Source organism: Meles meles, chromosome 14 (assembly GCF_922984935.1).
Source record: "Meles meles chromosome 14, mMelMel3.1 paternal haplotype, whole genome shotgun sequence".
Lineage (NCBI taxonomy): Eukaryota > Metazoa > Chordata > Mammalia > Carnivora > Mustelidae > Meles > Meles meles.
In genome coordinates this window covers 21658422-21678414 of record NC_060079.1, presented here as the reverse complement: position 1 = coordinate 21678414, position 19993 = coordinate 21658422, and the positions used below count along the sequence as shown (strand labels likewise).

General features: G+C 45.8%; 1 protein-coding gene across 1 annotated transcript in view; it reads left to right on the top strand.

The window, feature by feature from the left end:
• FOXO1 (forkhead box O1) overlaps nt 1–14230 on the top strand; it is a 98200-nt gene extending 83970 nt beyond the window's left edge. Inside the window, exons 2-3 of the mRNA XM_045978211.1 lie at nt 8530–9884; nt 10346–14230. Coding sequence (XP_045834167.1) covers nt 8530–9867 — 1338 coding nt within the window. The 3' untranslated portion in view covers nt 9868–9884; nt 10346–14230. The remainder of the gene's footprint in view (nt 1–8529; nt 9885–10345) is intronic.
• The last annotated feature ends 5763 nt before the right edge of the window (nt 14231–19993 follow it).

The window sequence follows — 19993 nt, the reverse complement described above, 5'->3', positions numbered from 1 at the left end:
ATGACCTGAGCGGAAGGCAGCGGCTTAACCCACTGAGCCACCCAGGCGCCCTGGTCTGTCTCCTTCTTGAACAACCCCTTGGGCACACATGTGTTCTGATGTAGGTTATCCAAAAAGCCAACAAGAACACACTAAACAATCACAATTTTTTTTTTTTTTTTATTTGACAGAGATCACAAGCAGGCAGAGAGAGGGGGGTAAGCAGGCTCCCCGCTGAGCAGACAGCCCGGTGTAGGGCTTGATCCCAGGACACCGGGATCATGACCTGAGCTGAAGGCAGAGGCTTTAATCTACTGAGCCACCCAGGTGCCCCAACAATCACATTTTTGCATTTAAAATCTTAAGAGACGAAAATAATTTTTCTGTAAGAGAAGGATTATAGTTCAGTTGTAAGGACATGGAAACAAGTCTGAGGAAGGCTGGCAGCCTGTTAAACAGGAAGTTTGTGATGAATGGCTTTTAATCAAGTTGTAACCATTCATGATAGCTTTAAAATTCCTGTTTATATATCCCTTTGCTTCCTATCACAAAATAGCCAACCTTTATTTCCTCAGCTTTGTGTCCAGGGGTGCACTAAGTGCTTTCTATACACATGCTGCTGTTCAGTCCCTAAGCATCCTGTGTGACAGTCCTGTGTTATCACTGTTTCACAAATGGCAAGACTGAGACTGAGGCTTAGTGAGATCAAGGCACTCACTCAGGATGGACCGGTAGTCAGCCTGACCCTGGGTTCTGCCCTTCTGTGTGCTTCCCCGCAAACGTGAAACTTCTCAGGGTGCTCATGAGTTCTTACATTTGTCTTTTTGGTGTTGTTTTACATGAGAGCATAATCTCCCACATGCTTTTTTTTTTGCTGGAGATTCTCTAATGTAGTCATATTTTCCTTCTTTGGAATGATTTGAGTCAGAGAAAGCTGTTTAGAGCTAAATGCGTATCTGTAGCCATTTGAGAATCTATAGCTAAGAATTGGCTTGGCTAGGGGAAGAACGGTGCACGTTCTTCATACTTGTTCTACATTTCTTCTTGGAGTAAAGCCCCATGTGCTTCTGCTTTTTGTAAATGAACACTCATAAATTTTTCATCTGCATTTTAATCTTTCTGAACTCTCCTTTCCCTAATGTGAAATGGGGCCGGATGACATTCCCAGTGCCTTCTAGTTTGCAAATACTATGAGGCTGTGAGTCCTTTCTTCACAGCCCTGGGCTTACTGGAGACGCCTGAGTCCTCCTCAGTGCAGACCCCGGGGGACAGTGGCCTATGGGATCGTTGGTGTCCAGGCAAGAAGGATAGGTTCCTGGGCAGTGATATCAGCCTTTGGAAGAAGAGCTGAAGGCTGCTGGAGCCTAATGTGTAAGCATGCAGATTAGCTATTCACAGCAGATCTTTTATTACAACACTTTTCAAAGTTGAATCTATATGCTGGCTATTGATAGCGTGTCTATTGACGTCACTTGTAAAAAGAACAGTTGGCAAACGGTCACATGTTTTCCCTCTGTTTGCAGGCAAAATGGATTATTTTACAAAGTTGTTTTATTAGCAACTCTAATGGGAACTCTGTTGAATACAGATTATTCCGACTTTCTCCTTAGTTTGTTTTCACTCGTAGAAGTGCAGGAAGAGATGGTGTAAAAGAGAGGAAGCAGGAGGAGGGAGGCAAGTTCATGCTGGGAGTCTACAGAACAATTACATGCATTGGCAGAGTTCACAGAAATTAGATAAAATGCTTTTGGAAAAATCTAGTTTGCCTAGCATTTTGAAAGAATTTCTAGAATTTCTAGAACAACAAGTTCATTTAGTCATGTGTTCCAGTGTCTTAGTTTGAAGTTCTTTTTGTTTGACTTGGTGACTGCTGCTCACACCCACCCTGTGGCAGGGTGATGGGCAGTTCTAGGCTGCAGGGGCCCCTGGGGCCTTTCCATTTTCCTGTGGGTCCCCACAGCCTCCTTACACACGCTTTCCCCAGGGTGCTGCTTGGTACCTGAAGTTCACACTTAGCTGCTATGCTTTTCTGCCATGAAGCGTAACCCATTAGAATGAAAGCAAATCATAGTTTGTAAATCTATTATCCAGTGAGGCAGAAAATTAGTTTTGTAAACTAGTCTTTGTAAGCAGAATTATTTTCACTCCCTCAAGATACATTCATATAACCTTAGTCTTAAGTATGTTCTTTTGCTGCTGCTTACTGGTGGAGGAGCCAAGGAGGTGGGTCTTCTGGCTGGCAGCAGTGCTACATGCAAACTCATGAGACCTTGGTCTGCATCCTAGTTGGTCAGTTCATTTTCTGAGCCTCAGTTTTCCCGTTTCTAAGACAGGTTCAGTAATATCTGCCTTATAACGATCTTCCAAGTGTGGGATCAGATGAGGGCTTTTTTTTTTTTTTTAAAGATTTTATTTATTATTTGACAGAGAGAGAGAGCGCGTGAGCACAAGTAGACAGAGAGGCAGGCAGTGGGGGGTGGGTAGCAGGCTCCCTGCTTAGCAGAGAGCCCAATGAATCCCAGGACCCTGAGATCATGACCTGAGCTGAAGGCAGAGGCTTAACCCATTGAGCCACACCCAGGCGCCCCCAGATGAAGTTTTATTTATTTATTTATTTAAAAAGATTTTATTTATTTATTTATTTGTCAGAGAGAGAGAGAACGAACATAGGCAGACAGAGTAGCAGGCAGAGGAAGAGGGAGAAGCAGGCTCCCTGCCCAGCAAGGAACCCGATGTGGGACTCGATCCCAGGACACCGGGATCATGACCTGAGCCGAAGGCAGCCGCCCAACCAACTGAGCCACCCAGGCGTCCCCCAGATGAGTTGTGTATAAAGTAAAATTCAGACATAAAGTATGAAGGCCAACTTAAGTTGATGGTTTCGTTTTATATTTTGGTTAAACACAAAGACCAGAGTAGTCTTAGAACTGCCAAGCAGGAAAAAAAGTAGAGTGATGGCAAGAGCCCGGTCTCCACACACACCAGTGGATAGGCTAGATGGAGCCAGCCTAAGTCAGACGGCAGAATTCAGGATGATGAGGGTCTAGGGTACAGAGAAGTGGTCAGGATGGAGCCCAGGGCGGGGCAGGGCAGGGGCGGTGGGGGGATGCAGACCAAGGGCTAGACTAGACCGTTTCTTCAACCCAGGTCTGGGGGGGCCAAACAGTTTGCTAGACTTGACTCTGGAGCTGGTCTGCTCCCTAGATTTTCTTTGTTCAGGCTTCTGGTAGACTAGAAGCCTACTATAATAGACTAGGAGTGTCTAAATGTTTTTGTAAAAATCACATATGCTCTCCAATGTACCATTTATTAATGTGTAGTATAACAATACATTGCATACATTATGTAACATATTTGCAAATACAGATTTAAAATGAATAAAAAACTTAGAAGTAGATGAAAGGTGTGAAGATTTCTTTTTGCTTGTGCTTCAGTGACTCTCTGATCACTGCTTTTGACAGAGGGTTGGGAGCATCCTAGGGAGGGGCAATTCCTGTCCTGTGTCCTCAGGGTCTCTAGGGGCCAACCTCAGAGCCTAGCTTAATTCCAGCCAGGGAGGCAGAGGACCAGCAGGGCTCAGTCATAACCACCCCCGAGGAGATACCAGACTGTGGTCTGTGGACAGTGGCCTGTGACCCGTGTAATCCCTGCCACCGCTCCCCCCCATCACAGGCTGGTTTAGCCCAGAGTGTGGCGAGCCCACAGCCGTGTATGATGCCCACATGCAAGGCTCGGTGTCCACACCTTTGAGAAGACTTCAGGGTTCTCGTGACACTTGCTGTCTAGGGTAGTAATGGACCAGCTTTGGTTTCTGAATTCCTTCCTTACTGACACCTGTCCACAGCACTCGAGACACTATCTAGTACAAGAGAAAACATCGTAGCTCTTACCCCAAATTGGTCTATGTTTTCAGTACCTTACATATAAAAGTCTTATGTTAGTGGCAACAGTGCAAGGTATGATCATAAATAAGACCAATGTAGGTACCATTATCCTAATAATAACGGCAGCTAGCACTGATTGAGGTAAGCACTTTACATGTGTTATCTCATTTCATCCCGACAACAGCCCTGTAAACGCAGAACCTATTAATCCATTCAACAGATACTTGAGTGCCTCTTGGTGATGGAGCTGTGAGGATACAGTGTATGAGAAGACAGACCAGGGCCCGAGCTCATGCAGCTTACAGTGTAGTGGGGAGCCAGGCCCTCCCTCAAGGGACCACACATAGCAGAATCGTAATTGTGGTGAGTAAACAAGGTCCTGTGTCAGAGAGCCTTAGAATGGGATGGTTCCAGAAGAGAGGGACGTGTGGGCTGAGAGAGCAGTTGGAGGAGGTTGGGTGGTGGTGACCATTGGCAGGACAATGTCAGTGCGCCTGGACAGTTGTTTGTGCATCATTTTTTGTCCCACGTGGCTGTTCAGGTGGACTTGTTCTTGCCCCAGGTAGATCATAGATCATAAAACACCTAGAGGGCAGACTCTGCCTAATGCCTTCTCTTGCCCTTTCTTGCACCTAGCACAACATAGGTCCCAGCAAATGTTAATTGGCGTGAATCGGTGCATGGACAGATGGGTAAAGATGTGTAAGACATTACATCTTCCCTGTGATGGGTTTGGGATGACTGTCAACAGATACGCATTGAGTTTGTCTTGTGTGTGGAGCATGTGTATTTTTGCGTGCACATGCACGGAGCATCTTCTAGGGGCTTTCAGGTTAGGAAATAAAACCATCCTTCAGCCCTTGGCCTTTAAGCAGCTTGGAATCCATAGAGCTCATGAAATCGAGCACCTGGGAGTCAGAAACAGGCCGAACAAGTGAATGCATACCTTGTGCAATTGCTCCTGCCCCCGACGCGACCCACTGGGTTCCTCAGGTCTCAGGTGGGACTTCCCAAGAAGAGCATGCTGCCTTGTTTGGGGCACAGTCGGGGGAGCAGGCTGGGGAGAGGGTATGTGCAGAGGAAATCCAGCTCAGCATTAGTAAAAAGCCCAGGCTGCAGGGAAATACAGCTGGTGGAGAGGAAATTTGCTGATGTGTCTTTGGGCGGGGGGTGGGGTGCCGAATGGCATCATGTAAAAACTCGGGATTTGGGTAAGTGGCTTGCAATGCCTGAGTTTTCTGTCTCCACAGCCTGCCTCGTTCCTTGGATACTGTTTCGTTCATCAGAACTGAGTAGCTGGGGGTGCCTGGGTGGCTCAGTGGTTTAAGTCTCTGCCTTCGGCTCAGGTCATGGTCCCAGGGTCCTGGGATCAAGCCCCGCATCGGGCTCTCTGCTCAGTGGGGAGTCTGTTTCTCCCTCTCTCTCTGCCTGCCTCTCTGCCTACTTGTGACCTCTCTCTCTGTCAAATAAATAAATAAAATATTTAAAAAAAAAAAAAAAAAGAACTGAGTAGCTCCACCGGCAGCCATGTGTGGCTGTGCTGCATGGTTCACGGGAGCACTATGGTTCCCGCAGCCATGGCTGTGTCCCACAGGGATCTGCAGACATAATACTGTTAATAGCAGCACACATTTTACAAGCTTTACTTATTGGCCGCCCCCGCCCCCTCCACCAGAGCCCCACTGGCTGTATGAAAAACAGGAATTTTTGTAACAAGCCCTGCACAGCAAACCTTTTCCTGTTTGGAAAAAAAATTTTTCTAATTGTTGGCAAAGTTAGAAGACAGCTCTGTTACTCAAAGAGCGACCTGAAATGTCCTCTTAGAAAATATGGAGCGTGATGTTTTGATAAGTAGGGGATTGCTGTGGACCCCCTTTTTGGCGGGGGGAAGTAGGTCTGAGTCTTAGTAATGAGTTAGTGTATGTCCCACCTGAGTTAGTTGAATGCTTTCCAAACTTTTTAAAGATTTCATCATTACACATTCTGCAGTCTTGTTAAAAATGTCCCCTAATTGCAGTCCCAATGACCTGGTGTAATTATCTTGTGTGTTGGAGGGCTGCACCACCCTCTCAGGCAGTGCAGACAGCCAGGAAGCTGTTATCTGGGAGGATCTTCCCCCTTTATCATTAACTAAATGTGACAAGGACAGGAGTCAAGCTTCCTCTCCTCCAGAGATTTCTGTGTGGCTTATCTGTGTGTCTGTTGTGTTCCAAAAACAAGATAGTCATGATGGAATATTGTGCAAACGTCCAGACTTCCACCCTATAGAACATGTCACAGGGGCGGAGCACTTGGCTCCCTTCCAGGTCTACATGCCGCCCCCCCCCCCCTTCCTTCAGGACGGATTTAGAACTTAGTGTGCTGGTGTTGGTGGGCCCCGGAGATGAGGCTGTGGCTCTTGGAGCATACATAGGTGTGTGTATTTAAGATACCTCTGTAGGATTTGGAGACTCTTTGGGAATAAAATAGACCATTGTAGAAATGTAGTCCTTGGCCTCTTTTAGGGGTCCTTATGTACTTAAAGTCTTCCTCAGAGCTTAGCTGGAGTTGGGGATAGGTCAGGAGATGGGAAGAAAGGGGAAAGTCTAGAGAACAAAAGAGACTGGCTGCCACCCACTTGCACACTTACCCCGGCATCCAGCCCAGAAGCCCCGTGTCTGCCCCGCACTCACGGTATACACTGGCAGAAGGGCTTGTCATGTCACTGCTCTGTTGCAATTCTTGGGTGGAATGTAGTACAGAGGGTCAGAGGGCATTTTGAAATAGGGATCAGCCCTGGCTGTCCGGCCTTACTCTACTCAGACTTTCGCATCTCTTTTTAGAAAGGGAGACTTACTTTTCTTTTCTGTTTCTAGTCTCTTTTTAATAAGAAGGAACTTGAACTCATCGTTTTTGTTGAAGCCTTGCCTCATCCTGCTGCGCTTCTGGCACAGTGATGGGCACTCAAGCATCTACATCCCATATGGGTGGCAGAAGGATGTGGACATTGTGGCTGCATCCCCAGCTGACCACAATCCAGCCAGAGCCTTCTTGTGGTCGGGGAGAGGGGCCACAAGAGGTCCAGGGGGCTCAGTCTGCTAAGCCTTGTTCGCGGTTGGCAGAGGGTGCCAGGGAAGGCTTGGAAGTCACGCACAAGGCCCTGCTCCTAGGTGTCTAGGACCCCCAGAATCCTGCTCCTGGACCTGAGCTCAGGGCCCTGATGACAGAGGCTGCTGAATGAGCAGCTAGGAAGGGTCTGCTGTGTGCCCTGTTTGGTATGGAGATCAAAAAGCTCTAAAACAAGGGATAGGAGACCCTTGGAGTCCTTCCTTTGGAACCCATTGTTCCTTTTCCATATGTCCCAGGGGCTCCCCAGGTGCTGGCAGTCTCACCACGCGTCCATTAGAGGAATCAGATTGGGGCTTCATTGTTTGCAGCCTGACTTTGGTGCTTTTGCCCAAGCTTGAGATGGTCTCTGGCCTCTCCTGTATGTTTGGAGTTGTAGGTGTATGCTTGCCTTACAACTAAGCTCCAACTTACACCCCCAGTGAATTGGAAGAGGGGAGCAGGGTTCAGATTGGCAATATCCTTGAGCCCCCAAAGTTGGGATCTGGTACCTACTTCTTGGGGACTGCTTACCATGTGCCAGGCACCATCAGACATTTTATAAACTCTGTCATTCAATCTCTCGTATAGCCCTGAATGGGTTTATTTTTTATCTCTGTTTTATAGATAAGGAAGCCTAAGACATCTAGGGGCCAAGCAGTCTCCCAAAGTCAAGTTGATTTTCTTTACTAATTGTGTTAAGCATACCCGTGGCACGATTTAACCCTGGAGCCCCTGTACTTAGCGGCTGAAGCATGGCGCTTTGTACTGCTGCCACTTCTCCCTGACCCAGGGGGTCTGTTTGGACAGAGCTTGACCTCCGATGCAGTGACTGACATTCAGTTAGTTGGCATGTACTACTGGTTGTTTTCGGGAGGAGGGCGCTGGTGAACAACACTGAAATTTAAATTCTCCCTCTTTTTGGCAGTTCAACTTTCTAAAATAAGAAATACGATCCTGTTTGTCTTATGTTCACCTATATTTGCCGAATGGACTTGAAAAGTAGAAAGGAATTTAGGTCTTACTAGTTTTCAGGCTTTTAATTCTTAACTAAGAATATACCCTGCTTCACTTCTTTCTTTTCCATAATCATGTGGGCCCAGTAATATAAAACTTCTCACTTGTGTAAATGGCATATGTGCCGTCTGAAGAGAACTGGCAGTAGTTTTAGGGGCGATAGAACGGGAAGGGTTTTTGATAGCACTTAGTTACAGAGTGCTATTTGCATAGCACTGTAGCCAAGCAGAAACTTAAGTGGCTTTAAAACCAGTTCGTGTAATTGCCTTATAAAATATAGCTGTAGAAAAGATGTCTATAATAGTGCTTATTTAATTTTGTCCCCTCATTACAGTAAGATGCACATGCTGCTTTTAAGATAAGATACTGTTTCTCTTGTACTGGTTTGAGCTCTTTTATAGTGAAGTTCAGAACCCATATGATTGTATGGATTGAAATCTGTACCACAAACCTGAAATTTTTTTTTTGCTTGTCTTACTTGTCTACCTATACTGGATATAGGTATTCCAGTAGGTATTCCAACTGGAGAAGTATTGTGTTTCTAACGTAATGTTTTGCTTTACAGAATTCAATTCGCCATAATCTGTCCCTACACAGCAAGTTCATTCGTGTGCAGAATGAAGGAACTGGAAAAAGTTCTTGGTGGATGCTCAATCCAGAGGGAGGCAAGAGTGGAAAATCCCCCCGGAGAAGAGCTGCTTCCATGGACAACAACAGTAAATTTGCTAAGAGCCGGGGGCGGGCTGCTAAGAAGAAAGCATCCCTCCAGTCTGGCCAGGAGGGTGCTGGGGACAGCCCAGGATCTCAGTTTTCTAAGTGGCCCGCGAGTCCTGGCTCTCACAGCAACGATGACTTTGATAACTGGAGTACATTTCGCCCTCGGACTAGCTCAAATGCTAGTACTATTAGTGGGAGACTTTCTCCCATTATGACCGAACAGGATGATCTTGGAGATGGGGATGTGCATTCTATGGTGTACCCGCCATCTGCTGCAAAGATGGCATCTACCCTACCAAGTCTGTCTGAGATAAGCAATCCTGAAAATATGGAAAATCTTTTGGATAATCTCAACCTTCTCTCATCACCAACGCCATTAACTGTTTCCACCCAGTCTTCACCTGGCACCATGATGCAGCAGACACCATGCTACTCATTTGCACCACCAAACACCAGTCTGAATTCACCCAGTCCAAACTACCAAAAATATACATATGGCCAGTCCAGCATGAACCCTTTGCCCCAAATGCCTATGCAAACACTTCAGGACAACAAATCGAGCTATGGAGGTATGAATCAGTATAACTGTGCGCCGGGACTCTTGAAGGAGTTGCTTACTTCTGACTCTCCTCCCCATAATGACATTATGACAGCAGTTGATCCTGGGGTCGCCCAACCCAACAGCCGGGTCCTTGGTCAGAATGTGTTGATTGCCCCTAATTCGGTCATGTCAACCTATGGCAGCCAGGCATCTCATAACAAAATGATGAACCCCAGCTCCCATACCCACCCTGGACATAGCCAACCAACATCTGCAGTTAATGGGCGTGCCTTGCCCCACGCGGTCAACACCATGCCCCACACCTCGGGTATGAACCGTTTGGCCCCAGTGAAGACAGCTTTACCAGTGCCTCTGTCCCACCCCATGCAGATGAACACCCTGGGGGCCTACTCCTCCATGAGCAGCTGCAATGGCTATGGCAGAATGGGCATTCTCCACCAGGAGAAGCTCCCCAGTGACTTGGACGGCATGTTTATTGAGCGCTTGGACTGTGACATGGAGTCCATCATTCGGAATGACCTCATGGATGGAGATACTTTGGATTTTAACTTTGACAATGTGTTGCCCAACCAAAGCTTCCCACACAGCGTCAAGACGACGACACATAGCTGGGTGTCAGGCTAAGAGTGAGTTTCGAACAGGTAAGATCACCCCACTATCAAAAAACGTTCTGAAGCCAGAGCTTGAAAGAGAGGAACACAGTAGCTTGACATATATCTTCCACAGCTAGGCCTCCTCTGAAGTCAGCTGGCTGTTCCTTGCAGAGAGGCATCTTTTATCATGCGCTCTCTGCCCTTTTCACAGCTCAAAAAAAAAAAAATTTTTTTTAAAGCATAGGGAAGCTTCCTTTGACTGCTTTAAAGATTTTCTTCTGACAGTTAGATGGCTGCATCTTTTTAGTAGCTCTTCAATAAGTGAATGTGTTTGATACAAACAACTACTGCAGTTTTTTCTTAAGTTGAATGCCCCCCCCACCCCGAATGATGTTGGAGCTGTTGAGAAAGCTCTAGCTTCCCCTCACCCCCAAGCATGTCTGTCACTCTAATATGTTAAATTGAATTGATTTTAATTTGGCTGTATTTTCATTGTGTGTTTTTTCTAGGCTACACTTAAAAGTGCTTCAGAGTGTCTGACAGCAGGAACTGAGAGAAGCAGTCCAAAGATGTCCTTCACCCCTCCTTTTCATTTCTTGATTTAAAAAAAAAAAAAAAAAAAAAAGTTTCTTTTTTCCTTTCGTCAGACTTGGCAGCGAAGACACTTTTCCTGTACAGGATGTCTGCCCGATGTTTGCAGGTTCTGTGCTGCTGTAGATAAGGACTGTGCCATTGGAAATTTCATTACAATGAAGTGCCAAACTCACTACACCATATAATTGCAGAAAAGACGTTTGAACCCTGGTGTGCTTTCAAGTTTTGTACATAAACAGTAGCTACAGAATTGTATTTGTGTGTTTTTTGGGTTTTTTTTTTGTTTGTTTGTTTTTGTTTTTTAATATATCCATTTGGTCCAAGGAAAGTTTATACTCTTTTTGTAATACTGTGATGGTCTCATGTCTTTGATAAGTTAGACTTTCGTTTGTACTACCTGTGTTCCGCTGAACAGATGAACCACAGAGAACCAAGCTCTCCATCCTGGGCCTCCGTGGAACAGCTTTGGGCCTGTTCACACAGCCACACAATTCACATGAGAACCGATAGCCTGTTATCAGTCTGCTGAATTCATGGACTTGTCAAACACCTTTTTTGGGGGGGGGGAGCAGATTAAATGCCAGCCTTGTACAGGTCTTTTCTATTTTTTTTGTTTGTTTATCTTGTTATTTGCAAATTTGTACAAACATTTAAATGGTTCTAATTTCCAGATAAGCGATTTTTGATGTTATCGTTGGGACTTGAGATCATTTTGGAATAGATACTGAACTGTAATGTTTTCTTAAAACTAGAGTCTACTTTGTTACATAGTCTGCTTGTAAATTTGTGGAATCCCAGATATTTGAGGCAGCATCCATAATTTTCATTTCGTATTTCTAACTGGATTAGTACTAATTTTATACGTGTTTAACTGGTTTGTACACTTCAGGATGCTACGCGGTGTTTCTGACTAATCTTAAAATCATTGTAATTAGTACTTGCATACTCAACGTTTCGGGCTCTGTTTTGGCAGGAGAGCGATGTATAGTTACAGACATTTGCGTTTCATGTCTAGGAGAACTTAATACGTTTTTTTTTTAATGTATGTATTTGAAAAAGCTCCCGTCTGCTCCTGTTTTCCCGTGAACTAAGTGCATGCAGAGCATTGAGTCCTGTGATAGATGCCTGTGTGCTGTGTTCCTTCAGTTGCTTCCGAGGGGCCTCGTGATGATGTCTGTGGCTCAGAAAGGGAGTCTTGCGTCTAAAATCGTGCTCGTGCTCCTCTCTCAGAACTGGGAGTTGGGGTCAACCTAACCTTTCTGTGCTGAGCTTCACCAAATGTTTCCCCTCATCCTTCTGTGCTTTTATTTTGGTGTAGGTGGAGGTTGGTTTTGTAGCTCTGCCTCTAAGGATTATGTTAAGACTCACACACTTTATCCCTCCCTCCCTTCTGTCCTGCAGATTACGTAGCACACTGTGGAAATTTTAGGTAGAAGGAGGAAAATTTAAAATAGGGCTTTACTGATGTGCAGAACACTTTGTGTCCCTGAGTGCAGATGGCTACCAAAGGGACTAGAGCTTGTTAAAAAATCGGGGCCATTAATTGGAAAACCCGACAAACCAGCTATAAGTTGTTCTTGAATTTATTTTCAAAGCTCTTAGTGTAAGTTAGAAATTGGAGAATTTCTTTAGCCTTTAGCAACCTCAGCTATAATTCTGTGTCATTATGTTTTAATATTTTGCAGTTACCTATAGCTGACAGACCAGGTTAATTGGCTTTGCATCCCATCAGTATTTTCAAGTCATGTGGAATGCCCTAAATCAGCACAATAAAAGGAGCAGGTGTACAAAAGTGTTCCTCTTGCCTTTTTGAGAGGGCTCTGATTTCTTTCTGTGTACTTAGCCTGGATCACACTTGCTTTGTCTTGCATGTGAATCGCAGATCTGTTGGCTTGGTTTTTCCTACATGTTTAACAAGAACACAATTGTTCCTGAAAGATTTCCTATGCGAGGCCAGCTCTATTGTAAGCTTTCCACTGTGACTTCTACTATTTTGAAAATTCATTGAACAGCCTCCTCTCCAGCCATCTTCACGGTTGGCCACTCCAAAATATGTCTGGTTTTGGAAACTATCGTTCCTCTAAGCAGTGCCTTCTGCGTATGTGATAGAACTCGTTGGTGCCAGAGTCCTTGGGTTCCCAATCCTGTTGACGTGTCCACCTTCTTTCCTCCTCTTGTGCCCTCCTCATACAACAAGCCTTAGAGTCCCCCATTTGTTCATTAAAGAGGCAACTACAGCGAAAATCACTCTTAAAATCTTACTACATCCTAGAGTAACTTTTAAAAAGATGTTTCTTCCTCCTGAGTCTATGTAAATATCTTTTTTTCCTTCCTTCCAATTTTTTCTTTGTGTCGAGATTCTGACATGAGTCTTGGGTATCTCTCTGGGGTACAGTGAAGTCCAGTGAAAGGCACCTTGTCTATTTTGAAAACAAACATCATGTGACCTCTGGTAATTCTTTTTCTGTACGAATACTGACTTTCTGGAGTAATTAGTATATCAGTTATTGTACATGATTGCTTTGTGAAATGTGCAAATGATACCACCTATGCAGCCTTGTTTGATTTATTTCCTCTGGTTTGTACTGTTATTAAAAGCATATTGTATTATAGAGCTATTCTGATATTTTAAATATAAAGTATTGTTTCCGTAATATAGACGTATGGAATATATTTAGATAATAGACGCATTACTTGCAAAGTTCCGCTTCAACAAACTGACAGTCTAAATTGATTAGCAAATGTTGTATCCCAGTGGGCAGTAAATCAATGGAACGTACCAAGAAGAGGAGAAGGACACTTAAAACGGGAAAGAAAAAGAAAGTTTCCAAAAGTTATACAATTTGGACTTGTTCAACAACTGCTGGGTATATGTCCCCAACACCACTCTCCCTCCCCCAGACTTACTTGAAATTCTCACATTCAGCTCTTAAGAGTGCTTAATTTATAACTGACTTCTAAATGGGAAGTTTCTCTTGTGGTTTTGGTTTGGGAGTAATCATTCATTAAAAAATGCTATGTGGTTTATGCAAACAAAACAGCCTTGCATTACTCTTGGCCTCCTCCTCGAGGGTGGTGCGCACAGCCTGGCATGGTGGCCAGGTGGCCAGAGGAGTCGGTCAGGACGCGGCCACGCCCTCCCGCATTTCACTACTCGAGTTCAGTAACAGTGCGGATTCCATGTTCCTGTTCCGAGACTCTCTGAGAAGTGCCTGATGATGCTGATGTACTTACAGACACAAGAACAATCTTTGCTATTATTGTATAAAGCCATAAATGTACATAAATTATGTTTAAATGGTTTGGTGTCTTTCTTTACTAATTGTGCAGAATAAGCTCTGTTATTAGTGGGTTTTTGTTGTCTTTTTTTTTTTTTTTTTGCTTGAGTTAAACCTTGTGAGCTCCAGTGCCATGGTGTCTTCAAATCTGGTATTTCCCTTGGTGTGGGGGCTGGGGTGAGGGGATGCCAGCAGGGAAACCGTCCCTCTAAGAGTCCCTCTAAGCTCCAAGAGTCGAACAAGTAATTCTTGATAATCATTGGCCCTGGAGTACTTTGTCTTTGGAATGTCTGAAACTACATTTTGTATAGTAATTCCTGGGCATATTAAATCTAGTGTCGAAACAGAGTGTGCTAAAGGTAAAAGGGCAAGTTAGGAGGGTCCTGGCCGGGAGGGCACCGAGCAGACATTAGCTGGTGTGGAGGGAGCAGTGGCTTTCTGGGGCCACATGTGGCTCCTGTCCCTACTCCGCATGCCTTGCTGAAGGCAGAGGATTGTGTCCTTGAAGTGGCCACAGATTGGAGGTTTATATGATTGTTTTATTCAGAAAATACCTGAGGAATGAGCTAGATTAATACGGTTAAAATTTTGAAACCAGGACAAAGCGCCGTCTCCTTGCTCCTGACTCATTTACAAGGCAAGAGAATAAATGAGTTAGAGTAGCAACAAGGAGATAGGTTATTCTAATGTTTATAAGGTTTTAGGCACCAGAAGGTCAGTCCTGCTTTCAGGTTTGGTTGGTTGGTTTCCCTTGCTTCTAGCAAATAGAACCCTTCAAAACACATGATAGCCGGAAAGATCGGAATGTAGAACAGATAAAAAGCATCTACTCCCAGACCCTGGGGCTCACACACAGATCACTTTGAAAACTGATTTAGCCCAAATGCAGAGAAGTGCCCTGATCATACCATCAGAACTCAAGCTGGCAGGCTCCTCTCATAACCATAACGAGCAGACTGCTGACGGTAAAACCAGGAATCGTACCTAGGATTGTTTCCTGACCAGTAGACCTGCCGCCTTGATGGGCTCTGCGTCGGCTCTTGTCTGGCATTTGAGCTGGCCCCCAGCAGTGATGGGCTCATTAAAGGCATGCTGGTTGGAGTCGTTAGGTAGGCGGAGGACGGCTCTGAGACCTGTATGGCACTAAGTGGCAGTCTCCGAAGTAGACGCATTGCATGCACATTGAGCTTTGATCTGTTGGTGCTCGTTACACTGTGAGCCTGCAGCCCGGTAGGGCCGTGACCTCCACAATGAGGGTGTGGTCATGCCAGGTGTCTTACTCCAATTTGCTCTTGTATTATATTGGTGGAGAACACTGGTGGAGGCACCTGGATGGTTCAGTCAGTAAAGTGTCTGATTCTTGGTTTCGGCTCAGGTCATTATCTCAGGGTGGTGGGGTCAGGCTCTGCACTCAAGGCAGAGTCTGCTGGAGAGTCTTTCCCCCTCTTCACCCCTCCCGTCTACTCTTCTCCCTGCTCTCTCTCTCTAAATAAAATCTTTATTTTTGTTTATTTAGATTTTATTTGACATAGCACAAGTAGGCAGAGGGAAAGGGAGAAAGCAGGTTCCCCGTGGGGCTCGATCCAAGGACCCTGGAATCATGACCTGAGCCAAAGGCAGCCGCTTACCTGACTAAGCCACCCAGGCGCCCCTAAATAAAATCTTTTTAAAAAGTTTACACTGTGATAAATTACATACATGGAATCTAGGATGTTTTTCCATTTCCTTAAACTGGAAAATGATGTTTCTGTGGAATGGAAAGGGAGATAATGTTTGATGGTGTGAGAGAAGAAAGAAGGCAGGGAGTCCCATTGACAGTGGGTGATACATCAGGAAACCAGATGTGAAATGGGGACAGCTGTGGTGTGAGCTGAAGGTGTCTGGGTACTTTGGAGGAAGCTACAAAGTGGCACAGGCATCCAGATGTTCAAGAGAATTGCTAGTTACTGCAGGTGGCTGATGGTGCGGACGCCTGGCTTTGGCAGTATGGCTGCGAAGGGAGAGGCTCCACACTGAGAAGACGTGTCTGTTCTAGGAAAGGAGACTGTTTCTAGAAAGAAAACTTGTCTTAACTGATCTTAACTGCGGGATGCAATCTTCTCCCCTACCCCAGCCTCCCAGTCCACTGTGAACTTAAAGGCCAAATGAAATTTCTTGGTATTAGTACCTTTGCCGTCTTTCTGCCTTCCAAAAGTGCAAGTCTTGTTTGCACCAGAAACCACTGGTGGAAAATAAGGATTTACATCCTCCAGGAAGAAAGAGGGCAACTTTGTGAGCTCACCTACTCATTCTTTACTTCTCATTCCTTCCATGAGCTCCAGTCCCCCACCAGCCAGTTTTTCAGAATTCTCAGAGAGCTCACAAGTTGTGGATGTGGCCTGGGAACCATGTTGGGCACCTGCACCGTTAGGGTTTGTGCAAACATGTTTGGGGTTGTAATCATAGGAAAATGGCTAGCCCATGGAGATGACCTTCGTTGAAACCACTGCTTGCAGTAGGGCTCATGGGGGAGCATTTTACGCCAGAGTTTTCTCTCTGTCTGATGCGTTGGAGCAAAAGGGAGGTCTGTCCTGCACTTCGGTGCTCAGTTGCAGGACGAGAACAGAGCTCCCCATTGGTATTGGGGATGCTCAGTAGAAGAGTGTGATCAGCTCTGATGCCTGCGAAGTAATTGCCCCACAGATAAGCAAAGTGGAGGCTACCTTCTACTACCTGCCTCCTAGGTTTGATGCGAGGATTAGGGGATGAGGTAATGTCTAAAGATGGCTTCCTGTGTCGGGAAGAAAGACCTTGTACATGTAAGTTGGTGTCAGTGTAGGTAATAGTAGGCTTTGGGGATGTGTTTCCTTAATGGGGCTTTTGGACAGTCAGCGTTTCCTGCAGGATGAGTGGGAGAGCCACTTGGTTCCTTTCCATCTTCACTCTGCATTCTTACTTGCACTCTTCCATCTCTCAAGCAGAGGGTGTGGACAGTTGGCCAGATCCATACTCCCAGGGGAGTCGGTAGGCTTTTCTTTCCTTGGTAACTTGAGAAGGAAGCACTTGGTAAATAGTAAGTTGTAAACCTGTTAAGTGCCCAATACAAACTAGTGATACTGGTCTTCAAGAAGTTTCCCATGTACCCATACTAAAGAAAATTGAGAGACCTTTTAGGCTGCTTGACCTTAACTTCACTCCAGTCATGTTTACCCAGTAGACCGTGGAGGACACCAATTCTATGTGTTCTTTTCAGACCATCCTGTGTGATAGGGAGAGGGGAGGCGGGGAAACCCAATATTGTGGAGGCCACAGTGAGGTATTGGATCCTGACCCTCCAGTTCATGAGAAGTGGTGCTTAAATTTGTAGGGATTTTGAGAGCCATTTTTTTTTTTTCTTTTAAGGAGAGCAAGTGGGGGAAGGGGCAGAGGGAGAGGGAGAGGGGGAAAGAGAATCTTTTTTTTTTTTTTTTTTTTTTTAAAGATTTTATTTTATTTATTTGACAGAGAGAGATCACAAGTAGATAGAGAGGCAGGCAGAGAGAGAGAGAGAGAGGGAAGCAGGCTCCCTGCTGAGCAGAGAGCCCGATGCGGGACTCGATCCCAGGACCCCGAGATCATGACCTGAGCCAAAGGCAGCGGCTTAACCCACTGAGCCACCCAGGCGCCCCGGGAAAGAGAATCTTAAGCAGGGTCCAGGCCCAGAGCCCGACGTGGGGCTCAACTACATTGTACTCTTGTCTGCCCTTGAGGTGTGTATGTGGCCTGTGTCTGTCTGGTGGGAATACCGTTTCCTGGCGTGCTACCGCTCTGCTGAAGCTGAACAGTTTCAGTTGAATGAATGTAATTTGAATGAGGGTAAGAAATAGTTTAACAGTAAATCGTAACAGTTAAATTTACTGGGAAAATACATTTATTGAGAAGCGAGTCTGTTGAGATGCAAGTCCACTCATCTAATCCGGGCTGAATCGCTGTCCTATGTTGGCACCAGATAAAAGAGTCAGGCGAGGGACGCCTGGGTGGCTCAGTGGGTTAAGCCGCTGCCTTCAGCTCGGGTCATGATCCCAGAGTCCTGGGATCGAGTCCCGCATGGTCTCCTTGCTCGGCAGGGAGCCTGCTTCTCTCTCCACCTCTGCCTGCCTGTGTGCTCTCTCTCTCTCTCCTCCTCTCTGACAAATAAATAAAATAAAATATTAAAAAAAAATTTAAAAAAAAAAAAAAAAAAAAAAAAAGAGTCAGGCGAAAGTCAATGAAAGCATTTTGTGAGAATCAGTTGGCCTGACAGAATTTACAACAGAGAGTATGGTATATTATGTTGTTTGTAAATTGTATGCTACACATCCTTCATGGCAGTAAATTCACAATAAACTTCTGTATATCCAGGCATCCGAAGAGCAGGTTAAATATTGACAGCGTCATGAAGACACTAGAGGACTGGCAGTTTGGGTGATCTAGAACAAACAGGTAGAGTGGGAATAGGGCAGACAGAACAGGAAGTGGTGGCGAGGCCCAGGGTGTGGTCGGGGCACTGGGTGATGCTGCTGTGAGGTACAGGCCCTAGGGGGGATGAGGTCAGGGGAAGGTGAGGCCTGGCAGTCGCGTGGAGCATGCACATTAGACTTACTTCAGAGCCAATGAAAGGGACAGCAGCAACACCTGGGGTGCAGAGGAGGTCTCAAATTCAAGTGCCAATGCCTTTAATTTGGGGAAGAAACCAGGAGGCACGTGGCAGCTGATTATCAGTAGCCAGGAAGGGCACACAGGAGGGTAGCCGGATGCCCTAAGCATCAACAGAGGCTTTGAAACTTGCTGATGGAAGAGAAAGTTTCCAGAGTTGAAAGTGGAATGCAAAAGGATGCCAGTTCTGCTTTCGACTCAAGGTGTGTCACGTAGGGACCTACTTACTGGAGTGAGCGGGGAAATTAAATGACCCAAGTCAAGACCCCCTCACAATGCCTGGCACACAGAAAGGGCTCCAGAAATTGGGGTGACCAAACATTCTAGTTTGCCCAAGACAGGCTTAGGCAACTTGTGCCCGGCGTAATTGTTACTGTTGCTCTTATCACTCCGAAGGTTTCAGGTTTGGGTGGTTAATTACATGTTCACTATACCCATGAATAACTGCTGTTCGGTTTCTGCTTCCCGGAGTCCTCCCTTCACGATGGAGGTACTCAGAGCTCCCAGTGGGTGAGCGCACTGAGGGCCCCCTGGAAGAAGCTGCCTTGGGCTGGAGGGTCATACTGTAATCCCGGGCATATGAGATCCTTTCCAGCCTTCTTTCCAGACTTTTCATCTGCTGGACTATTTGTTTGGGGGCGGGGGGGGGGGGCAATGTCTTTCTCCTTTCCTTAAGCGAGGTACAGCTCAAAGCCTTCCCTACCGTTCAGCCCCACCCCAGCCTCCCCTCTCAGAGGGTTTACTTGAACAGGTGGGTTAGCTGAGTTTCAGGGCTCTTTTCCCATTACACAAGTGTGGCCGTGATGAGCTCTAGCTAAATAATAATAATCCTTCGTAGTCCAAGGCAGCCCCGTAGCCATCTTAAAAAGAAGTTCGGAGCCAGGCCTGACTCATTTGGGTCATCATCAAGCTTCCAGGGAGCCGAAAGCAACTGGCCGGTACACTTGACCACCAAACACAGCCAAAGGCATTCTTTGGTGAGCCAGTGTGCGTCTGCCAACATTCCAACAAATTAAAAGCGGACCAAGAAGCCCAAGGTACTTTGACAGGTCTGGAACTGCTATTTGCTTTCTTCAACCAAGGAAAGGCTCAAAAAGATGGGAGAGGGGAAAGGACCCATGATGAAATATCTATAAGAGATCATCAGCCTTCTTTCCAGCCGGTGGTCCCCATATGGGGGACCTGCCTTTCCATATGGCTTTTCTTTGGGCTCAGGGGACAGAGCCGGTTCCTTGTGTTTATCACCTACCTCCGAAGTTGCCATTAAGAACATAATGCCTGTGCATCCGCTTACCGCCACCCCGGGAAGGGAAGCTGCATGTCTGTAGCTACGGGTTGTGTCAATCCTGTGTCAGTTTAGAAAACAGGTTGGGGCGGCGGAGGGGGGCGGGGGGGCAACTGTTCAGCCTTAGTTGCTGATGTGTTTTCATAGAACCTCCCCTGAAAAAGACATAAATGCTGTCATTTGTAATTTCTGTCTTAAAAAGTGTTGCTGTGGCATTGGGTGGCCTCCACTTCTCCCCCTACCAAGTGGAATTAGATAAAATACGTGGACTTTTGCATCCTGATTTTTAAGAATATTATTTTGAAATTAATTTGAAGTCTTCAACTGTTTCTGGAAATAAAATATTT